This window comes from Misgurnus anguillicaudatus, chromosome 19 (genome assembly GCF_027580225.2).
Source record: "Misgurnus anguillicaudatus chromosome 19, ASM2758022v2, whole genome shotgun sequence".
Lineage (NCBI taxonomy): Eukaryota > Metazoa > Chordata > Actinopteri > Cypriniformes > Cobitidae > Misgurnus > Misgurnus anguillicaudatus.
This window is the reverse complement of record NC_073355.2, coordinates 34,979,671-35,002,491: the sequence shown is the minus strand read 5'-3', so window position 1 is coordinate 35,002,491 and position 22,821 is coordinate 34,979,671. Positions and strand designations below refer to the sequence as shown.

At 38.1% G+C, this 22,821-nt stretch overlaps 1 protein-coding gene across 6 annotated transcripts in view; it reads right to left on the bottom strand.

Moving 5' to 3' along the window:
• Positions 1-1,183: 1,183 nt before the first annotated feature.
• mrtfaa (myocardin related transcription factor Aa) overlaps positions 1,184-22,821 on the bottom strand; it is a 49,563-nt gene continuing 27,925 nt past the window's right edge. For 4 of the 6 annotated variants that reach the window (XM_055194615.2, XM_055194616.2, XM_055194618.2 and 1 more), the window contains 15 exons: positions 17,883-17,938; positions 17,723-17,798; positions 17,303-17,464; positions 14,193-14,347; positions 13,338-13,448; positions 10,749-10,999; positions 10,451-10,589; positions 9,954-10,361; positions 9,320-9,868; positions 9,002-9,202; positions 8,676-8,792; positions 8,304-8,447; positions 5,586-5,666; positions 5,358-5,415; positions 1,184-5,212 (listed from right to left, as the gene is read on the bottom strand). In XM_055194615.2, the coding sequence (XP_055050590.2) occupies positions 4,689-5,212; positions 5,358-5,415; positions 5,586-5,666; positions 8,304-8,447; positions 8,676-8,792; positions 9,002-9,202; positions 9,320-9,868; positions 9,954-10,361; positions 10,451-10,589; positions 10,749-10,999; positions 13,338-13,448; positions 14,193-14,347; positions 17,303-17,464; positions 17,723-17,798; positions 17,883-17,938 (3,032 nt within the window). In that variant the 3' untranslated portion in view covers positions 1,184-4,688. The remainder of the gene's footprint in view (positions 5,213-5,357; positions 5,416-5,585; positions 5,667-8,303; positions 8,448-8,675; positions 8,793-9,001; positions 9,203-9,319; positions 9,869-9,953; positions 10,362-10,450; positions 10,590-10,748; positions 11,000-13,337; positions 13,449-14,192; positions 14,348-17,302; positions 17,465-17,722; positions 17,799-17,882; positions 17,939-22,821) is intronic. The other 2 variants (XM_055194617.2, XM_055194619.2) reach the window with 2 other exon arrangements.

Genomic DNA, 22,821 nt, shown 5'->3' with positions numbered 1-22,821 from the left:
ATCATCCGGCAACTCCGCCCCCTCCTACGCTCAGTCTTCTGCATGAAACACCTACTTTTCTTTATCCAATCGAAGCACAGTGAAAAACACAAGCCGGCTAAACTCTGCAGACCCTCCAGGACTGAGTTTGGGCACCCCTGCTTTAAAGGAAGAATTCACCCAAAAATGTGTTGGAAGCCAAAAAAATGTGGGTGGGTCCAAAACAATAACTGGAATAGATGGGCTGTTATTTTGTGTCGCAGGAACGCAGCAGGTGAAAGGTGAAATTGAGTTTAAATTATATGGACTCGAAACAAGCCAAGTGGAATGGATTTGAGGAAGCAGCAGCGTGGAAGTAAAGGCTGTAGCTAAAACGCGGAACAGAGTTTAATATATTATGGCATTCCTCTCTAGTGGAATGGATTTGACTGACGGCGCTCTGACAAGTGAACAGACAAATGTGCTAAATTAAGAGAACAAGGGAGTGGGTCCAATATCATTGGTGTTAAAAAGTGGGTGGGTCTTCTCCCATGGTTCAGACGCCCATGCAAAAATGTAAACTCGGTTATTGTTTACTCACTCTTGAAAGTTAAGGTAAGGTAAAATTTCTTGTCCCAAAGGGAAATTTGTTTTGGGCTCCACGTCTGTCCATTTGTCTTGGATTTTTTCCTTGGTACCATATGTTGAGGCTGTAAAAATCCAGGGGATCCAAGTTGGTTATCTCCGAAACGACAAAAAACCCATCATATACACAACCTCACTATTATCTTATTCACAGATTGGCATACTCAAATCTTGACCATCAATGACGACTGAATTCACAACAACATTGAAGTCAAATCTGACATCTGATTACATCTGAAGGCACCATATTAAATGCATGTAGATGTGAATACATGCAGATAAAATCAGATTTTTGGATGAACTCACCCAGGCTGGTAAAGGGTCAAGTGCACAAATTATACTATAAAACCACACAGTCCACAAATAAACATGTTAAATGACTATTCTAAGTGAAAGTGACAATACTCGTAATGTGACCTCCGCATTTAACCCAGCTCACTGAGCAATGAACACAAGCACACCCGGAGAAGTGGGACGCTATTGGGCACCAACAAGGAGCAATAAGAGGGAAACGTGCCTTGCCAGCCGAAAATCTGCATTTCCTGTGAAACATCACGACTCAAAGCACAAAAATGAAATCTTTCTTTTAAATGTATTAATGTTTATTTATTCTCCAAAAACAAAAACCATAAGTTTAGACCCTGAAAGGCTCTCAAGCCCCATCCAGTAACACAATTATCCAATGTTGATATTTAGTCTTTACTACAGGGGGTGTTGGCCTGAGGACCCTGTGGATGCGAAGTTGAGTTTGGGCTCAACCACATGAAGTACAAGCCAAAGCCCTGCAAGAACATATTCAGACAGATGGACGGTGCATACTGCAGACAATAATGCTGTTTCTCCCAAATTACATCTCTTTCTAACAAACACACACACACACACACACACACACATATATACACACATGCACACGCGCACAGTACAATCTGTAGGTTCCTGAGCTGATATGCAACAATACAAAAATGTACATTCAAGCAGCACATAAATAGCTTTCAGAGTAACAGCAATAATATCTAATTAAAAAGCAAAAACTGCTCATTGATTTGTTTGCGTTTATGCTTCATTATAATATCTTCTATACAGTAAAATTTATACATTCAGATCATCTCAGAAACATTCATAATTACTACAAATCAAAACTCCACTTAAAGACAGGAGTATTGACAAAATACAGTGCAGTACATATGTACTGTGATAGGCATATAGATAACATGTAGATTCATATACAGTGGAGAATATTTACAATACAATACAACAAAAAGTCTCATTATAAAGCGAAATAAAATAAAAACGTTTTGAAAGGTGCAGGCAACTTTTCCACTTTGAGAACAAGTACACTCAAATATAAAACTTCATTTGATGTTTTCTACACATTAGGTAGTTGAGCAATAAACCTCTTTAGGTTTGATAAACCTCCCTTACATTTATAAGATTTGGCAATCATTTCTAAAAAACTTGGCATGAAAAACACCCAAGTTTCGTTTAGAGTTGAACACCTGACTTTGTTTGATCTTGCACAAATGCAAGTTTGTAATAATTACTGTGTTTGGCAGCTATATCTGGTGATCGAAAGTACTACCATTAACAAAAACTGTCCATGTTTCTCTTAGCAACAAAATATAAACGGTCTTTACAGTTGTGACATAAGTCCATAATACCATATCTAAAACAAAAAATGCATACAGCATATTGATATTGTGTTATACTGTTTATCATTGTAAATATATAACTGATAAATCTACAGTATCACATCTCAGATCTATACGGTATTTAAAATAACATCTCCAGTACCTCTACTGTACAAAATGGGTAAAGGCAGCTGTATGGTCCACTTTTTACGTGTTTGCAAGAGTCTGCGTACCTCACGCATAACGCAATTCGTCATCAGAAGAGTGCGCAGCACCAGATTTTTCAAACCTGTGCATGTGGTAAATGCGCTGTATTTTGTCGCAATGCGCACGCGTCAAACGTCTGCATACACACAGAGATAGACACTACTTAAGTATTTTACTTTCTACATAAAAGTGCAAGTATTTGTATTTTATCAGTGTTTTTCTTCGGAAAACATACATTACAAAGCATATTATCATAATTTTTACTCCACTACATTTCATAATTTCAAGTTTTTGGTTTATATTTAATATTTAAGTACATTAAACATCTAGTACATTTTTACTTTTACTCAAGGAAAAAGTACTTTCGTACTTTTACTCAAGAAAAGTAAAAAAGTACACAATTTTATGTAATTAGGTATTAAATAAATTTTAATATGCAATATAAAAGGAATACACAGTATGAATCTATGCTTTAGAATGTAGTGTACATTTTTTAATAAAGTAAAGTAAACTTTTCCCAAGACAAATACTCTTATCTAACTAAAATACTTATGTAGTGTCCTCTGCATACACGTACGAGTCAAATAAACTATGCTTTGCATGGATGTGCTTTCGACTGTGCAACGTACTTGCGCATTCACGTAAAAAACAGACTATACTCCGAATTTAACTGTGGATACAAAAAGCTGTTAAGTTTTCTTCTTACAGTATCATAGGTAAACCGAATAACAACAAAATCGGCAGGTCACTAAAAATTATTTTCACTATATCTGAATGGTAATGAGGAATTTGCGCAATAAATTTCCGTATTCTGCAAATCATGTCACGTTGCCTCTGGTTTAGTTTTTTTGTAAGCTTCATGAACTATCAATGAAGCTACTAAAGACAACAGCTGTCCATTGCATATGCCGATTGATATTTAAATTCTTATGTATAAAGTACTATTTTTCTTCGTCTCCCTGATGTTTGGATACTAAAATAGAATACAATGCCACAAATAAAACAACTAGCTAGGTTAGCTGAATAATTTAAAAGTTTAAAGATATTGTCATCATCGGTTAATACTGCAAACACTTTCTACATAAAACGATGCAATGCGACTTTAGTCATATATTTTAGTCTAAAAATATAATAATTGTATTGCCCTTAATGGTAATGCTAGACACCTTTAAAAGGGGACATTTCACAAGATTTTTTTAAGATGTAAAATACATTTTTGGTGTCCCCAGAGTACGTATTTGAAGTTTTAGCTAAAAATACCATATAGATAATTTATTATAGCATGTTAAAATTGCCACTTTATATATTAAAATGTGCCATTTTTGGGCGAGTCCTTTAAAATGCAAATGAGCTGATGAAGTGCAAACACTAATCGCCAGTTTGTTGCAATTGAAACTCAATTGTGCTGTCATTTTTTTTCTGTCTCTTTTTCTCTTTGCATTAAATAGCAGTGCTGTGGTTGGATAGTTGCAGATTAAGGGGTGGTATTATTATTAATATAATAAGACCCCTTTCTGACATCACAAGGGGAGCCAAATTTCAATGACCTATTTTTTAACATGCTTGCAGAAAATAGTTTACTAAAACAACGTTACTGGTTTGATGTTTTTTACATTTTCTAGGTTGATAGAAGCACTGGTGACCCAATTATAGCACTTAAACATGGAAAAAGTTGGCTTATTTTTGCGATGTGAAAGGGTAAAATACTATAAATAGTAATATACAGACAGATACGGATATCTGCGCGCAGAATATGCATTGGTTGACCAGATATATTTGGTAAAGCGAGCTGAAAAAGATGCTTCAGCATCTAAAATGACAACATTTTATATTTAGTTGCCATAAAAAAGAAACTGTATGTGCATTTACTATTAAGAAACAGATTGCTTGTTTTTTTGTGACTACCAGTAACCACACGTATGTCGCAGAGACATTTGTGAAAGAGTGTTTCATCTGGAGAGTGTCACAACAGCATCTGCTGAATATAGGAAACATTTTAGTGAATTACAGCAGATGAACAAATGCTATCTTTCAGATCAAATAAATATAAAATAAACATCTTTGAGACGTACGTGTGTGTGCGCATATTTTTGGTTTTTGGCGAGGTTAGGGTTAAGGAAACGTAGCAAGTATCTTATCTAATTCTAAAAAGAATCTGTTGTTCTGAACTAGATAAGTCAATGCTGGAAACAATTATAAAACCTTTTTAAGTGAAGTGGCTCAGACTGGCATCCAAGAAAACCTCACAAGCTAAAAGGTGGACCAATTAAGATCCGAAGTGTCCAGAAAGTCTGCCGAAAATAAGCTAGAGGGGGCGTGTCCGTTCAGGTTCATCATTCCTGGTCCCTCCCCTCCAACACCACCCATTCCAAAATCTAGCCAATCCATACTGTCAGGAATGGAGTCTGACACCGGATGACTATTGAAATTCAGGTCACACGTATCCATTGGCGAACAAGGGTGGTCGAGGATACTCGGTGTGCTGAGCATTTGGTTGTGGAGATCCACGATTAGCGTCATGGGTCCTCCTGGCTCCACACCCAGCAATGGTTTGCCAGTAGTGCTTTCCAGGAAATCTTCAAGACGGCCGCTTCCCGTCTCACGGTTGGCGTGGGTATTAGACGGAGGTTGAGGTTCTAAAATCCAAGTTTTGAGGGGAAGATCAGAGGGAGGGGCGGAGACGGTGAGAGGAAAGGGGCTTAATGAAAGAGGCGTATTTGGGCGAAGACGTTCGAGAACGGGATCAGGGGTGGATTTGAAATTTTCTGATATGTCTGGAGGATTTAGGAAAACAGTCTTTGGTTTAATAAAAAGACTTATGTACGCAATAAATAAATAAATAAATAAATAAATAAATAAATAAATAAATAAATAAATAAATAAATAAATAAATAAATAAATAAAGCAAGACACGCTTACCTCCACGCTGAATAAGGATGTCAAACAGGTCATCGACCTGCTGGTTACAGCCATTTTCCTAAAAGTACACCAACAATCAGGATCTTGAATAATCACCACAAATATTTAGTACAAATAATGACAAGAAAACTGATCCTAAATCAGCCCCACTATCGATGCGTTATGGTCATAAACACAGTTGCAAAAACAACACAGCTGACAAATTCATGTAAATTTTGGAGACGCTACCTGGTGACCATTGGGACTGGGAGAACACAAGCTGGAGGTCGGAGAAGAGAGCAAGGCTTGCTGGTCCTGACACATCATTTCCTGATGAACAGAAATGGATGCACATTAAAGGGATGAAGTGACACGTAATATGCCCCAAAACAATTTTATGACACTGCAACTAAATGTCAAATGATCAAGAAAGATCTTAAGATGTTACAAACATGCTTTGCATGCATATTTTATGTGCATATAAATCTGTGCAATGCAATACAGCAGCACAGACAAAACTTAACCGCAGTTCTGATCAGAATTCATGTCTTGTATGACAAATTTTTGTTAAGCATCAGACGGACTTGCTTGATGTGCGTTGCTATCTACCATCAGCATAGGCAGCTACTTTCTCATGCAACATCCTGAAAAGAAACCTCATAAGCAGACCAAGACGAAATCTGTGGGCTATTATTTCTTGCATTTTGTGTGTTGTTGTAGGCGATAAAATCGACAAAACTGCAAAAACATTTAAATGTGGTAAATGTGTGAAGTGAAGTAGAGACCGCTATACTTTTACTCTCAGCTAAAAGCTTTATCAAATTAGCCAAAATGTTTTGTAAACCAACAAGCTCGAACTGTGTGAACCAACCGGTCCGAGTAGGAGATGTGTGTGTGGCAATGCATTTGGCAGATGATTTTATCCAAAGTGACTTATAAAGCATTCATGGTATGCATTTGGGATTCGAACCCACAACCTCTGAAGTGTTAACATAATGCTCTACCAATTGAGCTACAGGAACACACAGTGTATCAACATTTCTCTTTACAGTCCCATATCAGTAGTTTCTGGAACAAAGCCCAGCAAGCAATTTTGCGTTTAAAAGACGTCTAACAGCCGCCAAAACACAGCCAAGACGTCTTTGCTAAAGCAAGGCAAAATTTGGGCTTCTGGTGAAAATTTTATAGATGTCTAACTGTTCCCCCCCCCCCCAAAAAAAACGACATGTAACCAAATTCAAGTTGAGCAGTGGCGGCAAATTCAAAATATGTCTTCGGAGTGTCATGTGAGTTGCTCGTGTTTTCAAAATATGTGTTTGTTGCGTCATGTCAACCATGTGCATCACGTGTTTTGTCAAAATAAGTGCCTGCTGTACACGCGTCAAAACCATTTATGATAAAAGAGACGCTCACGTTCACAAAATACACTTAAGACACTCCCTTAACAGTAAACTCAGTAAACATGCGAGTATCTGGCAAACGTGAGCGTCTCTTTTATCATAAACACTTTAGACGCATCTGCAGCCGGCACTTATTTTGACAAAACACGTGATGCACACAAGATCACTCGACGCGCAGAACACATATTTTGAAATTACAAACAACAAACATGACGGGCTACATACATGTTGTGACGAACTTCGCATTGTGCGCCCTCGAAAAAAGTCACTGGCCGCCACCGATGTTGAGTTTGGATACAAATGGGTTACTCATAGCCAGACTATTTTTATTTATTTGTTTATATTGGGTCTATAGTTAACCTAAACGGTGAAATGACGGCTAGTTTCTTGCTGGAAGCTGTACACCTTATTAAGTCCGCCGCCATGTTGATTCCAAATCAAAGCTGTGAGGGATGGACGTCCAGAGCGTGTGCTTTAAACGTATTGTTTTGTATCAGGATGCTGGTCATTCAGCCATCAAAACACAGAAAATACACCATTTACAAATTTCCACAGAACCTCAGATAACGTGGATTGTTAAAATTAGACCCATGGCCTAATTTGATATGAGAATAGGTTGGGTAGATTACATCTGTTTTGGATATTAGCCTGATGGCTAATCGCAAATTTCCCAGCTTGTAAGCATGTTTACTTTTCTTTAAAACACCCATATATCTTCAAAAAATATGGTCATGCAGCACATTGTTTGAAAGCTTAGACTCTCAGGATTCCATTATGCCCACACACAAAGCATAAGATGATTTAGTGATAATCTAGTTGTTACCTGAACTGGGCGGCACGGTTTAAGTTTGTTTACTTACCTTCAAAATCTTCCCTTTATCCGCTTCGGTGAAATTGTCTTAAACAAATTGATCATTAATCCCCAAGAGTCCAAGGAAATGGAATATCCAAGCCTTTTAATCCAAAACGATTTGTTCGCCTCACAATCTTGACGTTTCTGACCGAATTACGATATAAAAACTGTAAACAATTAGTTCACTACCGGACCTTCGTTCGACTCTCACTTGTCATTCAAGACTTATAATGCTATATTTCGTGTTTGTAAAGCAAAGTCTAACGAATCATATTTGCCGTCTTGTGGAATTTCAGCCTTTCATAAGAGGTTAAAAATTTTTTACCCAAGCCGTTTTTAACATATTCATGTCTGTATGAATTGGAGATAAGTACTTAGTTATAGGACTATATTAGTGTTTTAAAGAAAAGTAAGGATGCACAACATTAGAAATGAGTGATTAGCCAACAGGCTAACAAAATTTTCTGTACAAGATTTTATGTACACACTGCGCTGCTCTTATCTCGAATAATATGTCCCTTCTAATTTTAACAATACATCATTTCTAACATTCTTTGTCCTGTGGATATTTGTAAAATGATGCTTTTTGATGGCTGATTGGCCAAAATCCCTGTAAAAATACATTTAAAGCACACGCTCTGGACATCCATCACTCACAGCCTTGTTTTAAAATCATAGAGAGGATATAGAGGATGTAGCATTAAAAGCCCTTACATTGTTGTTGTTTGGAGATGAGGGTCTGGTGTTGGTTGTGGAATCCATTGGAGAAATGGAGGTCTGGAAATTGGATGACGTTGAGATGGATGCAGAGTTTGACATTTTGTAATTGTATGTCACTTTAAGATCCGGCTTTAGTGCCTGTGAACGTAAAAACATGCATCTCAATTAGTCTCCGTGTTAATGGGCTAATAGCTCATGCTTTAGCTCAACTGACAGTGATTAGCAATTAGCATTTTTATCAACGGTGTTTAAAAGCCTCATAATCACTTCAATGAGCAAGTAATGATACACATCGTTCCTTCATATTGAAGGCCTTATTTTTAAACATACAGCACCAAGACAGCACAGCAGAAGTCTTCTACGAACCTTTTTGATTGGCTGCTTCAAAATGACGGTTTGTATGGGCCGTTCGGATTGGTTATTGTTATTAGGCAATTCAGTGACTGATTGGCTGGGTCGCCTGATAGGTGTGGACTGTAGTCTCTGAAAATGACATTAATATAAGTCAGTGCATAAAAATATTTGTTTTATACCCTACTGAAAATCCAGTAGCTGGTTTAAGCTGATTCTCCCAGCCTGGCAAAGCCAGCTAAATCCAAGGTGGAAGACCAGCCTAAACCAGCTCACCAGCTTATGTTGGTCTCAGCTGGATTTTTCAGTAGTGTAAGCTTAAATGTTAAAACAAATATTACCTGAAGCGTAATATGATTGGTCGTTTTGCTCTTGGGTTGTCCTCGGGTTGGTGTCTCTGTGTTTTGATTTGACAGAGTTAGCAGGAACTGGTTGCCATTACTGTCCATCACAATTGTGGGGGCGGAGTTAGATTTAGGTACATCCAATGTGACTGAAGAAACGCGACTTGACTGCTGGTTAGTGTCAGACTGAGACACCTGCTTCAAAAAAGAAAAATGTTCAAATATGTAATCACAAGACTTAACCTTACATGTTGTGAATCGGTTTTAAATGATCTGCGACATTAAATAATTAATAAGAGCAAATAATGAACTGACTTGTTTTTGCAGATGCGGTTTGGCCTGTATCTGGTTGGGATGTTTGTTTGTTTTCCTCTTCCTCTGATGCGCTTGTTGCTGCAGGTTACGCTGATTCTGTTGCATTACGAGCTGCTGCTGCCGGTCCTGCTCCATCCTCTGCTGCAGCAGCTGCGCCTGCATCTGCGCCTGCGCTGCCTGCGGGAGGGCCTGAGGCTCTGTCGCCATCTCACTCTCTGCCTGCACCTCTATGACCTCTTCTTTCACAGCGGCTGTGACCATCTCAATACTGACATCAGCAGATTCCTCTTTCACTCGGACCGGTTTGCCCTCCAGCTGTGAGCGGAGAGACTCCACCAGCTGCTGCTTCTGCAACAGCATGCGCGTGAGCTGCTGAATGCGCCGGTCCTTCTCCTGCAGCATCCGGTCCTTGTCTACAGGGGGCGCTGTAGGGGATGCCAGACAACAGGAGGACCGAGGTGCCTGGCTGTTGGGCTCCTCCTTAATGCGGACTGTTGTGGTGAAAGGGGAAGAGGGCTGCAAGGTGAGCTGGGTAAGAGGAGACGTCACCTGTAAGGGGCAAAGTTCAAATTAATAAGCACTTACAGCATAAAATACATTTTCTGAATTCTGAAAAATAAATATAGACATTTACCATTTCACCAAAAGCATCCCCATTACAGCTCATTTCATCTGGACTCATCCCGGCCAATGAGCGCTCAGAGTGAGTGGGCGAAACGGGAGGGGAGGAGCTAGTGCTGCCAAACGGCATCATCTGCGGAGCTGTCGCCCTAGTCCTGCCCTGTTCTGCAGTGGCAGCCAATGGGATCGAAAAAGCCACCGTATTGCCGTCTGTTGATTGCCGAGGGGAAGAGGCTCCTCCCACGGCAGGGACCGTGCCTGAGGGTGGGCCTGGTTGCTGTTGTGTTGTGTTGCTGCTTGAATATGTTGGCATATTTCCACCGTTCTGTTCCTCAAAGTTCTTCAGCCGTTCGATAAGGTCATTTTTGGTTCCGGATACGGTCAAGCCACGCAGTTTCAGCTCCTGCTTCAGCTCTGCCACCTACAGGAGATGCAGTTCATTGATTTATAAAATTTCTTAAATTACAGTATTTACAATAACAGTAGCGGACAATAATCACAGCTCATCACCTTTAGCTCATCCAAGTTGGGAGGCAGAGGCCCAAATTTTGTGGTAAGGTGGAAAGTAGTGGATGTTAATTGCGGGGGCGGGGCATTCCTGGAGGGTGAAGAGCCATTGGCTGAAGAAGGCTGTTGGTCAGCTGGAGGCCTAAATATATAAATCACATCATTTAAAACAAAGAAACAACAAAATATGATTTAAAATAACACTTATTGAATTCAATTCCTAAACTTTTCTTTTGATTTCTTGAATAAGTCATGCAAGATCAACTAGAGTAGTAAACAGGTATATAGAGGTGGATTTTACTTGGGCGGTGCTGGTAGGATGGTTGGGTAGTTGTAGTTTTGCTGCTGTTGGTTGATGATCTGCAGCTGAAGGAAGAGTTGCTGCTGATAGAGGAGTTTGGCGTAGGATGAGTCAAGCATTGGTGGAGGATCACGCTCGGGTTTCTGATCCGGAGGAACGTACTGATGGTATTTCAGCTTCTTTACCTTTGGCTTATTGTCCTTCACCTTTTTAGAGCGCTGAATAGGCCGCTCGCTAGACGCTTTACCACCCTAAGAGAGAAAAATAAAGACAGCGATCAGACTGATGATGCATCAACATGCTAGTTAAAAATGCAAGCCTTCATTAACCAAAACAGGAAATACACTATATCAAAGACCAATAAATATAGTTGCATTTAAACTCAAAGGGGTGGTTCCAAGACAGGGTTTAGATTTAAGTATATATATGTAAGGAATTATTGATGACGGGCCATTGAATTATAAGAAAATAATGCATACCCAAGGTGCAATGCGGCACGACTTATCCAACTCTGGGGGATACGGTGAATAAGCTAAAATCCCAAAAGGTCGGCGTGTTCCTTTAAGTCAGGGGTGTCAAACTCAATTTCATCGCGGGCCACATCAGCATTACGGTTAATCTCAACGGGCCGGATGTATTTGAACGACTGTATGAATGTATCAACTCTTATTACTGTACATTGCATAATTTTCTCTGCATTTACTTACTATTGGTTTTGTTAATAACTCAATTAATACCTAGCTTTGAAACTAGAAGCCCATGCAAATAATGACAAAGTGTATAGAGTACAACTATTCTACAGATTCTTTTTAAAATAATTGTGGTGACAAAAACACATGTTTTATGTGAGTACACTCAAAATGTTATGTTATCCTGCATTGTGCTTTGTGAGTCATTTTAGATACTAATAAAGAGTTTTACAATCTCCACCACAATATGCATTTATTAGAAACATATAGTCTTGCTTGTCATTTCTTGCCCTCTTTACAAAAAAACTGTGATTTTTTACCTGGCTTTGAGTGTCTGATTGACTGATGTCTCATGAGTTCAGTGTTGTAGGCTACAGATCAATAGTTTCAATAGTTTATTAATGAGTCAGATGAGTCATTAGTTCGCGTATTTAGCGGGAATAGACTCGTTGTAAACTAATCCCAGCAGGACATCGCAAAACATTTCTGTATACGAGACGGAAAATATTTCTCGCAGTATCCGCGTGAGCGTGCGCGAGAGAGGGAGAGAAAGAACGAGCAGATACTGTCCGTTTCATGCGGAGGTCGCATAGGCAGCGTCATCAAGCCTGGTTTATTTAAGTTAACTTACCATTACATTCGCATGTCATACGCATATTACAACTATTTACTATAAACAAAGAATAATATTTAACGTTATAATTGTTAATATTCTGAAACAAGACAGTCTTGATGACGTATGCAGCCTGGAAATGCGACCTCCGGAGGCTGCAGCGTTCGCATTCAGACACGCCCACTCTAGTAGTGCGCGCGTGCAGGGCACTGCTCGTTCTTTCTCATGGAATCATCAACATTATCACTATAATTACATTACAAAGACTTTGGCAGGACAAAAATTAGTTTTGGTGGCTGCTAAAAAAAATCAATGTAGGAAATAACCTGCAAAAAATAAAATTTATAATAACAATAAAATAATCTGTAAACTCTCGCGGGCCACATAATTAACATAATTTGTAAACTCTCGCGGGCCAGATGAAATGAGGGGGCGGGCCGGATTTGGCCCGCGGGCCTTGAGTTTGACACCCCTGCTTTAAGGCATCTCAAACATGCAGTTTAGTCTGGGATTCGCATAAGCCATGTCTGGCAAACTGCCCCATAGTGACTAATAGTGCAATACGTTTTATCAGTATATACATTGCCTGCGTAAAAAACCCACTACCTTGCCATGGTTAATGTTATGGTCTACTAGTTGACAAATAAGTAATTAAGCAAATCACAGTCTGAGTAATGATACTGCGTCAAATCCAATCACAAGGCAGCAAGTTTCCACTATCAATACTTGACCTTGAAAAGGTCACATCGTGTATGTTTTGGCATCACCATTGAAAGAAACCTTTTATAATTGTATAATGAGCAACAGTGCTAAATTCTATGCTCCTGTACTCACACAAAAGGTACTGTGCCAAATATATTATTTAAATAACACATCTTTATAACAGTCTCTGCCAAGCCTACATTACTTTCTGACTGATTCATAAAACAATCCGAGCTGAAATGTCTTGAGCGCACCGTTGAGATCAGACTGAAATGATCGATGACCGTGTTAAAAATATATTTCAGCCTTTATGACTAAAATAGACACTGTAGATACGTAAATGCGGACAGTCATGTGTTAAATCTATAAGTCACATTTTTGCACCCAATTTCGAATCCTGCTCTTTTTGGACTGGGGAGAAGGTTTTCACAATCAATTTCTTTTTTATGACACACAATAAATTAAATACACAACTATTTGAAGATTTTACTGTGCAAAAAAAGCTTTCTGTGCATTACTCGGACATCATAAAGCTTCAAAATAGTAATTGTAGCTTTTATGAAACAGGTCAAAACGATCTCTCACCTTTTGCAGTGCAGGAGCTTGCTTTTGGCCTGTGGTACCATTGGCCAGTTTCTGCTGAGGGGCGGGGCCAGCTGTGTTTGGCAGTGGAGGTGGAGGAGGAGCAGGCGGGACCTAAAAAAGAAATTGGAAAAGCTGGTGAAATCATTATCTTTGGTACACTAAACACGCTGAAACTACATTACGAGAAAGTAAGCGTGCGTGTCCATACGTGACTAAAGAACCAAAACACAAATGTGTGGAGATGATGAAGTGCGAGTGCACACCCACTGTATGTTTGTAAGCGCGTGGGGAAGTTTAATGAGCCGAGTGAAGCCGGTTTGCCCGCTGTAGATAATTCACAACTCTGGAGAGCTGAGTGGGCATAAAAAGCTACGCTGAACATCAAAGCGCGCGCGTGTGTGTAGTATGTTGATGATAGATTATTATTTCAATAACATTAAGAATTTACTGCAGCTGCAACAACTCAAAGTACTGACCTCATTTTCTCTAAAAAAAAAAATGCACGTGTTGGAGCCACAGAGTTTGGTTACGTCCCAATTCGCACACCTACACCATGTACTTACAGGAACTCGATTGGTGCCATGATACAGTATTACAGACCCCATTTGCGTCCTGTTAAATTAATTTTTCTTTAAATAAATAATTACGTTTTAACAATTTAAATTAAAAAAGGGATACAACCCGTTAATAGAGACATTGAACAGATGCACACTTTCAATTAATAAATCTGTATGGAAAAATTGTAGCATGCTTTCACTTAATAGTATTTACAGATTATTAGGGTTCATGGCACATTAATTGTTAGCGTAGAGATGCTAAATATGCAAATGTACCTTTATGAGGGTGTGCACGCACCTTTTTGGGTGTGGTTTCACTGGCAGGTATTGCAGGTGGAGACGGTAAGGGGGTGGAGCCAGGAGGAGAGTCCTGACAGACTATTTGGTCAGGTGAGAATGCATCACTGCTTTCTTCGTCGAACGATGAGCTCTCGACTTTTGAAAACTGGGTATCTGATGTGATGAAGAAGAGAGAAAAAAGAAACAAAAATCCCTGTTAGGTTAATCCAGTTAAATAAACACAATTTATGAGGAACTCACATATTTGCCGTTACAATGCCAGGGTGTTGCAACGGGTTGTTACTGATTGCTTAGCAAAAAGACCTGTTTTTATTGGTTTCATCATCCACCATAAAAAACTTTGAATTTTGATTGTTTCAAAACCATAGACTGTAAAAAAACATGGACGTAGTGTCCGTGACGTCACCCATAGGTTTGTGAAGAACTTTTTTGAAGCCAATGGTTGGCAGAGCCTGCTTGGCGCCATCTTGCGGATAACCCGAAAATGGGTAAAGCGGAGGTGGCTGGTTGCTGAAACCACGCTAGCTTAACAGTAGTGACCCCTCACAGTTGTCATGAAGGGCAAAATTAGCTATATAGACCAAAAACACTTTTTTACCAGGCTGTAAACATTATTTCTGCTGTAAAGTTGGGCATTTTAACATAGGGTGTCTATGGGAATTGACACTGTTTTGGAGCCTGCCTCTAGCGGTCAAAGTGCTGCAAACGAAGTGCTCTCCCGCCACACAATATAGTTCTCATTTTTTATCCGCTTAAAAATCGCCACGTTTTATTTTGTGCCACCATACTTACTTGTGTAACTACTCATGTAACAGTCTTTAAATAGGGAAAACATGGTTTGGTTGCTTCTAAATTCATCCCTGTTTGGATCCTAAGGAATGAATGGGGCTAGGCTAAATGCTAACCTATTCAAGACATGCTGTACAAAGATTATGGTCACGCATTGAAAATAGATAAAGATGTATTAATTAATCTAAGTTGAGGTAAGAACACAGCAAAATACTGAAAAACGGTGGCGTTTTCCTTTAAGTCACTTTTGTGTTGGCTTCATCAGGTTACCCTCAGTCAAAACGCAACTACATAACTAGCTATACGGTTTGAGGTATGATTTATGTCTGTAGCACAAATGGTGTGGGACGAATTACGTGCCAATAATAAATACTTTTTAAGCCCGTAAACCTAAAAGTAGGCGTGACAGTCATAGTGATGCTAACCTCGGCAAGATTTACTTTTTAGATTTTCCAAAGGATTTCAACACGGCATGATAAAAACATCTTTAGTTTATTTTTAGTTAACACTTTTTAAAAAGGTGGTACTAGTTAACATTAGTTTATTCATTAGCAAACCTAAACTATTAATGAACAATATTTTTAAAGCTAATATTTACTAATATTAGTTCGCTAAATGCCACCTCTGTCAAAAATGAAATGCAGTACTGATATTAACCGAATGCTCCCGGCGTCTATTTGAGCACACTTATTATTATTATTATTATTATTATTATTATTATTATTATTATTATTAATAATAATAATAATAATAATAATAATAATAATAATAATAATAATAATAATAATAATAATAATAATAATAATAATAATCAGCATTATACTACGCTCATGTGGTATTAAAAGGATAGTTCACTTTAAAATAAAAATTCTGTCATGATTTACTCATCCTCATGTTGTTTTAAACCTGTATGAATTTCTTTTTTCTGATGAACATAAAATATATTTTGAGAAATGATGGTAAACACAGCAGTAAGTGACCATTGACTTCCATAGTAGGTATAAAATAAATATGATGGAATTTAATGGGTACCGTCAACTGTGTGCTTCCATCATTTATCAAAATATTTTCTTCATCATTTATCACAAATACTTCCAAAATATTTTTTTCCTACTATGAAAGTCAATGGCCACTCTCCGCCGTGAGTTTACCATCATCTCTCAAAATATCTTCCCCTGTGTTCATCAGAAAAAATAAATTCATACAGGCTTAGAACAACATGAGGATGAGTAAATGATGACAGAATTTTTATTTTAAAGTGAACTATCCCTTTAAGAGATTAGAAGTAAACACATAGTTTAAGTCGGTCTCCTTCACTCTAATGTTTATACGGCATCACACGTTGCAGCAGAGTTCATCATCTCATCCCTCTATAAAGTGGCGGATACAAACGTGAATGTAAATTTCCCTCTAATTAATTTAACTCCGTGTTTGACGCGCACCAATCTCATTACCATAACTCTGCATGTAATTAACATCCAATGCGCCTGCTGCAGGAACGCAATATAGATATGAAGATGAATAACACTAAGCGCTAACAGCGAGCTCTTGTGTGCCTGTGTGACTTTTAAATGAGGAAAAAGAAAAGGATCTAAATAAAGCATTTAGTGCAGGAAATATAAATGCAGACTTGGGAACATCAGCCAACTGCTAAAACGGAGCTTAAAGATAAAGGTATAAAGATAAAGATGGTGACTGCTGAATGGATTTGGACGGGGCTTTAGTGGAGATGAAAAGGTCAAGTATTAAGAAGTTCAATAAGTGAAATGACTTAAAGTTCAGCTAGACTTTTCCTTAACTTTTGCTCTGGTGTGGTATAGGCAGTAGACCCTACTTGTTTTAGACATCCCAGTTCTCCTGGACAACCTGCAAGTCTCCCAGATATTGAGAGGGGCTCCCTGATGCCCGGAAATGAAATAAAATAAAATATCCCCGAAAGTTAGAGAGGTCATGTTCGAATAATTTTGTACAAGGTCTCAGTCGTAGAAGATTGATATAGCGAGCGACAAGACAAAGCAAGAAAGTGACAGACAGCGAATCGTGATTGGTCTCTCTTGATAACCAGACCAATCGGTTTTTGCTGTGGGCAGGGCTTATAATCGACCTTTTCCCCTCTCTCTCAAATTCAGTATACCAATACTGTACTTCATTTTCACTGTATTGACTGTAGTACAAAAACAGAAAAAATACCGATCATGAGCCCCATTGACTGTCATAGTAGGAAAAAGAATACTGTGATAGTAAACGGGGCTCTTTGAGTGTGGCTTAAGGGCCCAAACATTTTGGCACTACTGTATTTACAGTAAAATGATTTAGTACCTATGATGGCTTGTTTGAGGCTGCTGTGTACCGGAAGGATGTTTTTGTGAATGAGCTCCATTGGTCCGGGCCGCTGGGAGATTTTATCATTCAGGTCATCGGCCAGACGGGCACGTTTTAGCAGAAGTTGCTTGGCTTGAAGAGATGGCTCAGCCGATGTCTCTGTATGCATACATTAATTTATGATCTGTGATCATTTATGTATAATATATGTAATATAATATACAGAGACAACTATAAGCAGGACATGTATGAGGCGCTATATTGTAAAAATGCTGGGTTATTTTTACTCATTGGGTTATCAAATATAAACATTTTCTAGGTAAATTTAAGCCAACGATTGGGTTTTTCCCTTTCTGACCCAACGCTGGGTTGAAAATAACTCAAAATAAAAAGTTTTTAGTGTGTAGTAACACTCACCTTCTAAAATGTGCATCCTGACCAGCTCAGATCTTTCTGGACGACTACGGATCTTTCTTTTCAGGTAGTCCTCAGTCTACAATTATTACAGAAATAGAAAAATAAACGGTTACATTTTTAATAAACTGAGAATAGATTTTAAAAATGCAATGCGTCTTACCCTGGCTCGCTCTAAACTTCGTCTTTGTTCGTGAAAGGAAGCAGAACTTTTCAGTGCTGAAGGTAAAAGAGATATGAAAAAGACTATTAAAATAAATAACACACTTCCTCTGCTATAAAACTGTTATTAAAGGGTGAAGGAAAACATTTGTGACCCTGGACCACCATAACAATCCATTTTTTGAAAATGAGATTTATACATACATACAAGTTTCACAACAACCAACCGGCTTACAGCTCAAGTATCACAGCTACCAAAGCGCTCGGCTGAAGAAAGCTGGCATTCAGCTGAAAAAACTGCTGACGATCGGTGTCCTTCAGGCGTTTTCAGCGCATTTAAAAGTTTTGGTGTGCACGCCCCCTAAGTCGCTCGCATCAGTTAAAAATGTGTTTTGAAGAGGAATAAACATATATAAGTCGCACTGGACTATACGTCGCGTTTATTCAGAAAACGATTTCACAAAATCCAAGCCAAAGAACATAAATTTAATCTGGAAAGGCAAGTTATTTAACTGAACAACAGCACATGAAACAGCAGGCTGAATAGGCGTCCGTACATGTTAAAGTAACATAAACAGTTATTTACACGATACACAATAGCTTACAGATCATACCTGAGAGGCTGAATAGGCTAAATTAACACAACAAGCCAAATCAAGTTCAGAAAGGTCCCGAAGTCATTCCACATCACTGAATCCATTGAATTACATAAATACAGGAGCAGCATAGAGCGAACTCTTGCGGCTGGTTTCTCTTGGTTCATATGAATTTATTTTGACACGAGTCGCACCTGACTATAAGTTCAAGGACCTGCAAAACTATGAAAAAAGTGTGACTTATAGTCCAGAAAATACGGTAATTAAAAAGGGTGCAAAAAAAACCCTAAGAATGGAAGAAAATCACCTTTAAAGTTACTATTACTATAAAGTTACTAACATACTATTAATGATAAACATTATAAAATATTTTCATGGAACATGATCTTCACTTAATGATTTTTGGCATAATAAAGTTAACAATTTATTGTTGGCTATTGCTACAAATATACCCATGTTACTTATGACTGGTTTTGTGGTCCAAGGTCACATTTATCAGTCACTTAGAGAAATCACAAATAGCTTACGTCGAGAAGATTACAGGAAACATTTATGTGTGAACAAATGTGTTTCATAGGAAATTTTTATTTTTGTGTAACTGAAGTAAAGCTTATAGTTGTGAAATAGTAGAAGGAAATAAAAACAATATAAAAGATAAATATGAAAAAGAAAAATCAAAGAAAAAATCTCGGAACAACATATTAGAGCAATATAACGTGATGATGCATGTACACGTGCAATAGGGCTGCACAATGTATCGTTTCAGCATCATCATCGCAATATGCGCCTCTGCAATAGTTTCATCGCAGAACATTTATTTCAAAAGAAAATCTATTTCGGATGCCTTTGCAATGTTACACTACTGTTTATAAGAAGAATGGTTTCAAACGGAAAAAACGTGACGAGAATGACTAAATTATCTAAAATAAAATCAAGAAATGCAAAGCAGAAGTTAAATGCTCTCAAACAGAGCTTTATGTCATCTGATGAAATCATCCAGAATTTCTCATAATCGCAGAAAAAAACCCAAAACGGGCCCCCCATACGTGCAGGCCTAACGCGCAATACATCTATCGCAAAATAATATTGTGCTAAACACATCTAAAGCAGACCGTGTTCACAGTCTAAATAGTCTGAAAAGTGTATGTGCTTGCTACATATTTAATAACACCCTGAAACAAAACTTTTCCTTGTCCTGGTTATCATACTTGCTTAACTACATTATAACTGCAAAGATAAAGGTTATAACAGTGTGTTGAAATACAGAGAGGGCTGCATATAAAAGCTAAAGAGAAAGTTGCTATTTATTAAGAGGCTTGTAGGTCATATTAGTTCATGCTGCCCACAGCAAAGCATGGCTCCTTTCACATCACTGCTCACATACACACACACCAAAGCCAAATATGCCCCATAACCTTTAGCAGCAAAACACAAAAGCCATCTGCCTGAAGAAATGTTTGTGTGCGAGAGTTCAGTGTGAAACCACTTCATGTGTGTGAACCGTCCCATCATAATTTCGAGCTCTCACACTCCCCCAAATATCCAACAGCCATTTTGATACTGTGCAAGGTTAGTTTACATAATAATGTAATAAATATATAAGGACTAATTGATGACGTGCCATTGAATTATTCGAAAATAATGCACACCGTGGGTTTTATCAATTCTTTAAAGTCAATGTCAATAAGACATTGCTCTGTTGTTATTTTAAAACATTTGACAGATCAGGTTTGTGTTTATTAGGGATGCACCGATATGGAAATTTTGGCCGATACCGATAACTCCTTATATTTGGGGGGCGGTAACCGATATATATAGGCCGATAAATATTCATATTAATATTTATTAATATTCATATTAATAATGAAAAACTCCCAGACCGCGGACATCTTGTCTTTGCGCTAGACTAGCATACTCTTCTTAAGCCCGCAACACGTGTCATCTTCGTGCTATGTCACAAAAAGCACCAATCAAAACTCCACATGGCCAGCAATGAGCAAGTGAAGTGGTTCAACAAACCAAAATAATCCATCATTTATCGGCTTTCATTTATCGGCCTAATTTTGCCAGACTAGGCCTTAGTTTAATTAGAAAATATAACTAGTTTTAACAAACATACCTTAATAAAAACATTACTGGTGTGCATTTTGAGGCAAAACAAAGGGCACTGATGTATTTTAATGTTGATGATAAGTGCAAGTTGTTTTTAGTTTGGACAGCTTTTACATTTATTTTAGTCTAGGACTAGTCTAATCCCTGTCCGGGAAACCACCCCATAGTGTTTAGATTTACATTTACAATGGTTCAGAAAAACTTTGTTCTCGGGGTGAATCGGGCTATACAGGGTTCCCACACTTTAGTTAACTTCAAATTTAAGGACCTTTCAAGGACTTTCCAGGTCCAATACCCTCAAATTCAAGGACTAAATGTGGGGACACATTTCAAGTGAGAGCGAGGTTACATCGTGTTACCTTTTGAGATACATTGTTACAGTTCCCTTTCGAGGGAACTCGCGCTGCGTCACAGCGGTGACACTTTGGGGATGCTTTCAGGGGTAAGTGTGTCTGAATGTGTATATCAAATTCAACCAATGGTGAGGCTTAACGACAGAGACAGGATGATGCGGGAGCCAGGAAGTATATCACTATCTGAAATATTGCCAAAGACAGCGTTACAGGGACGCGGGAAGTATGGCAAGGGAGACGCAGCGTCTTGTTCCCTTCTCAGCGAACAACAGTTACATACATAACCCGAGATGTTTTCATGTGTCAAACACAACTATACAAAAAAGCATTTTGGTATGAATCAACATTCGCATACAGAAGATATAAACATTTAAAGTGAACAGTTTAGCACGTGTGCTTAAAAAGTCTAGAATTGTTATGATCTTATCCTACAGAAATAATATGGATTTATTTTTTTCCAGAAAACTTCTTGCATAAAATAGATTTAAGCACTTTCAATGCTTTGTATCTATGTATGTATATTTTCAAAAACTTCCCAGGGCCTTGAATTTTTTCAAGGACCCTTGGGAACCCTGGCTATAGGAATGTACTGTATGTTGTTTAATTTTATGCAGATTATCTGGATTTAAGTGAAAAGTCACTGTAACCACATTTACGTCAAAAGTCAGAAGCAAATCAGAGCTTTAAATCACCAGCATACATCTGCTGTATGTGCACCTGTAATAGGCCTTAGATCAGAGTCTTATGCTTCCTTCCTACACTGCATTCTGGCTATGTGATTACTGTGCTGATAAAGGTTTATGAAGTTGAGCATTTCCTTGCGACAAGATAAAGGTATAAATGTGCGCATTATTTGTGACAGTGAGTCTTGAGACTTTTAGAAGTAAATTAAAAGCTTTTGCATAATGTAAAACGCCAAACAAAAAGTGGAAGTGAAAGGGAGAAAGTGAAAATAGGACTAGGGAGCATTCTTTAAAAGAAAAGCAAATACAGCTACATTACGAAACTGTTTTGCACATTTTGCTTCCTATTGGGTTCCATATTTAGATCCAGACAGTTATGGGATGAGTGCTTCGCCTTAAATGTTGTTATTAGTTTAACTGTTGTCAGTCATGGCGGTTATTGTGTGTATGCCAGGTTGGCCCTTTAAACCCAAACCATCTCCAGATTATCTCACAGAGTTTGCTAGCGTTATATAACCACAGTATCAAATGGTTTGAAAAACCTTTTGTGAAGTGATAAGATTTGATGCATATACAAGCGTAACCTTCTGCTAGAGATATAGTGGGAAATATGGCATATATTTAAATACACCACTTATCACCTGTTATCTGGCGTAAATGTGTGTGTATGGGTATACAGAACAAACCCCATGCAAATGAAATGCATGGTCGGTCATGCACCTACTTTTAGTAGGCAATAAGGGGCTGTTGCTGAATCGTGAATAAGTTGCGGTTGCAGGGCGTTGTTAGACGAGGCGAAGCGTTGTTGCTTTTTTAACCATTGCTTTTATAAAACAATTCCCACACAATATGAAAACTAAAGCAAAAATATATATCAACACGTCTGTCCTGAAGTAAAATCACTAAAAGATTTCCTTCCGCTGGAAAAAGTAGTCCCTGACTGAATGTAAACATGCAACAGAATGCAGAAGTTTAAGTGTAGTGTACTTAAATACACAATAAAATATAAACTGTTAAGTTTGGATTAATTGTAATTTATAAATATTATTTACTTAAAAATTTTAAACAAATTGTTGTGTTTCACAGTGTAGATTTAGTTGTGCCACTTGAATCTTAATTTTCATAATAATAAGCAATGCCAACGACTTAAAGGGATAGTTTACCCAAAAATGAAAACAATGGCATTAATGACTCAC